This window comes from Acanthopagrus latus, chromosome 5 (assembly GCF_904848185.1).
Source record: "Acanthopagrus latus isolate v.2019 chromosome 5, fAcaLat1.1, whole genome shotgun sequence".
NCBI classification, from domain to species: Eukaryota; Metazoa; Chordata; class Actinopteri; order Spariformes; family Sparidae; genus Acanthopagrus; species Acanthopagrus latus.
This window is the reverse complement of record NC_051043.1, coordinates 3203033-3206048: the sequence shown is the minus strand read 5'-3', so window position 1 is coordinate 3206048 and position 3016 is coordinate 3203033. Positions and strand designations below refer to the sequence as shown.

Sequence of the window (3016 nt, the reverse complement as noted above, 5' to 3'; positions counted from 1 at the left end):
TATCCTTCTCTTTATTTTAGCTCAATGAACTTTTAGACTCTTAGTTTACTAGTTGTATAGTCCACTTTTTATGTAATGACAGTATACAGTAAATAGATGTATCGATATACTGTTAACAGCTAACATCATGAAATCATTTGGGAGTGGAGACTCTTCAAGCACAGCATTAATACTTATTTATGAGTGAGAGCAAAGTGACATAATTCTCTGAATTTTTCACAATGATTTTGTAGATCCCTGATCAGGCACCTGCATTTCACAATTATTGATTCAGCTGTTTCCTTAAGCTGTCTCTGTGTCTGTTAAAGTGAATGGAATCAGTGATGTCTGGTGGATAATCATGTTAATATGGCTGTTTGTCAGGGTAAATAGTATTTTCAGCTGAATTAATGCCATGAGTGAAAACTGTGCAGAAACATGTTTTGTACCATACACATAAACTGAATACACACAATTTCCACATTGATGTAGAAACTCTGCAAACCTCAACACAATTAAAAGCACCATGAATCAAGACAGTTTCATAAGACAAGGTGTTTTATTGTTTTTTTGTTGCTTACAGCATGAATAATAAAGCCAGCATGTACTGGAGGTTGCAGGGCGGGTCCAGGTCAGCTACAGTAGTGTGCAGATTTTTCTTTTTGCGTGCTCCATCTTTATCGCTGGATGCACTGTCTGCTCCATTCATCCCTCTTCCAGCCACAAAATGCACATCTTTTATGCTGGAAAGTCACAGTAAACACAGGTGAACTGATAAAGCTAATACATGAGAAGCTGTAGCAGCAGGATTTTATTTATTATTCTAAAAGCCTTCAATATGTAAGAATGAGTAGAGTCATGAGAAGAAGACTAGGCACTAGACAGTATGCAGAAGGTATTTAGCTTTCTGTTGTGGAATCAGGTTTCATTTTAAAAACTACACACACTTCCCCTCAGTGGTCACTGCGTGCACTCCACTGGAAGTTTGTGCCAACAGAAACTGGTGAGGTGTGATGAGAATGACTTTTTATGAGTGTAAAAAGTAAATAATTTTACAACACATTCCTAGAAAACTCCAGTGCTGCAGCATCCCATTGTCTGCTAGTATTTGTTAGCTAAAACCAAAACATTCAAAGTCTGTGTGGAAACAAGTCTCTAAACAACGTCATACATTCATATTTACAAAGGTATATCATATTTTGAATCGGCAGAATATTTAAGTGGATTATTTGTTTTGTAAAACCTTTATCTTTGAAATGACTATAAATATATAGAGCAGTACAAAGTACAGTATTGCTCTGAACTGTAATGGAGTGAAATAAATCCTTAAGTTAAATGCGGTACTTGAGTTATTGCACTTGGTTACTTTGTCATAGGACAAAACAATAACATGAAATCACTTGAGTGCAGAATTATCCTGCATTTATATAGACGTATAGATTTATCATAAGCTAAAAAGTACTACTTGGTCCTCTACTCAAACAGCAGAAAATTCAAATTCAAAACTGTGGTAGAATTTTACCTAATGGGAGGACGTTTTTCTCGAAGTAGTCCTTGACTGCCATGTTGCCAGCGGGCCGGTACTGTCCCACCACAAAGGCCCTTTTGCCATCGGTGGCCATGCCGACGCCCAGTTTAGTGCTGGCTTTCCACACCACCTGAGTGAAATGACCTGCAGGAGGGACACAGCAGTGTAGTACGGTCAAAGCTGGGTGCTGTGAGTTTAACTTGCAGAATACATGATGTAAAAAAAAACAAAAAAAAAACAACTTTTTGTTTCAGTTTGAAACAAAAGGCTTTATCTATTATTTCAAAGCAACATGAACAACTTGCAATTGCAATCATTCTTTTTTTTTTTTTTTTTTGCATGACTCAGTTACAGGATGCATGTAAATATGTACAAAAATGATCTTTATAACTCATTGACACATTTCAGACATTTCTCTCCATTTGTGTTTTACCGGTTTTGCCGTTAAATCCAGGGCTGCTCCAGTCATAATCCTTGATCTCACTGTACCATGACTCCACAACTTCTTTCCCTAGAGAAAAAAAACATAAAAAAAAAACTCAAAACGAAATGAATGAAATGCACATGATGTGAACAATTGAATTGGTAGCTGACTGATGTGATTCTGACGGGTTGGCGGGTAATCAAATGAATCAGTTGAGGGAGTGTACCTAGTGATTGGGAAGTTGTTTAAAACACTGACTTGATAAAAGAAATGTGTCAGGTCAATAATCCACCTGTAAGAGTTAAGGATGCTGAGCTGAACATAGTGAAGACGTTCTCTCCATCATCAGTTACACTGTGCTTCAGCGTGTTTATGGCCAGCAGGTGATCGGCCCATTTCTGAGCTGTAGCAGTCAGCTCATCATCAAGGACCATTGGTGGTGTGTTGTGCTTTTTTCTCAAATCATTATGGGTTGCCAGGAACTCCTGCTGAAAGCTTGCATCTGTGGATACAAAGACAATTTAAATAGATCCGCTTTCAGACGTGTTTAGAGGAAACATGTCTTGTGCAGTTACAAGGCTGGCATGACAGGATGAATAAGCAAAATAATGGACTCACCTGCCATTGTGTCTGTTATTACGGAGGCTGAAATCAAATAAGGACAGAGTGAACAATAATGAGCAGTAATGCACTCCCAACAGAATAATCCAAAATTCTAACAAAAATGATTATGAATTCACAAATTCAGAGAGGAGTCATCTCACAAGGCTGAGGCTCCATCTAAAGACATATAGCCTCCTGTGACTGCAGCAGTCTCTGGCACTAACCTGGTTCAGGGTGTTTTCCTCTTTTTCTCTTGCTGTCTTGAAGCCCATACTTATATACATGACTTCTCCCTCCTCATCCATACGTAGGAGGAGACAGACACACCCCTGGATCATGTTTGCAGGATATTCCACATTCCTTCGAACTGTGTTTTTTTTTTTGTCTTTTTTTCCTCTACATAATTACATTGGGAGCAAATACATTAATTGATTGATTAATTCAAACTTATTTAAACCTCTTAAAATCATTTTCAATGATGT

At 37.8% G+C, this 3016-nt stretch overlaps 1 protein-coding gene across 1 annotated transcript; it reads right to left on the bottom strand.

Annotated features, from left to right (window-relative positions):
* Window positions 1–519: 519 nt before the first annotated feature.
* im:7150988 (Golgi-associated plant pathogenesis-related protein 1) lies at window positions 520–2779 on the bottom strand. The gene is made up of 6 exons (XM_037098734.1): window positions 2759–2779; window positions 2550–2576; window positions 2224–2433; window positions 1941–2018; window positions 1502–1651; window positions 520–722 (listed from the first exon to the last, which is right to left on the bottom strand). Exons 2-6 carry the CDS (start codon window positions 2554–2556, stop codon window positions 718–720), a joined length of 450 nt encoding a protein of 149 aa, XP_036954629.1. The 5' UTR covers window positions 2557–2576; window positions 2759–2779; the 3' UTR covers window positions 520–717.
* Window positions 2780–3016: the final 237 nt, after the last annotated feature.

Excerpts from the sequence above, each read along its gene's own strand:
- im:7150988 (XM_037098734.1), bottom strand. Across the intron at positions 2,019-2,223 it reads AGCATCCTTAACTCTTACAG|GGAAAGAAGTTGTGGAGTCA; the intron begins GTGGATTATTGA and ends TTTTTTCTCTAG. Across the intron at positions 1,652-1,940 it reads TGGATTTAACGGCAAAACCG|GTCATTTCACTCAGGTGGTG; the intron begins GTAAAACACAAA and ends TCCCTCCTGCAG.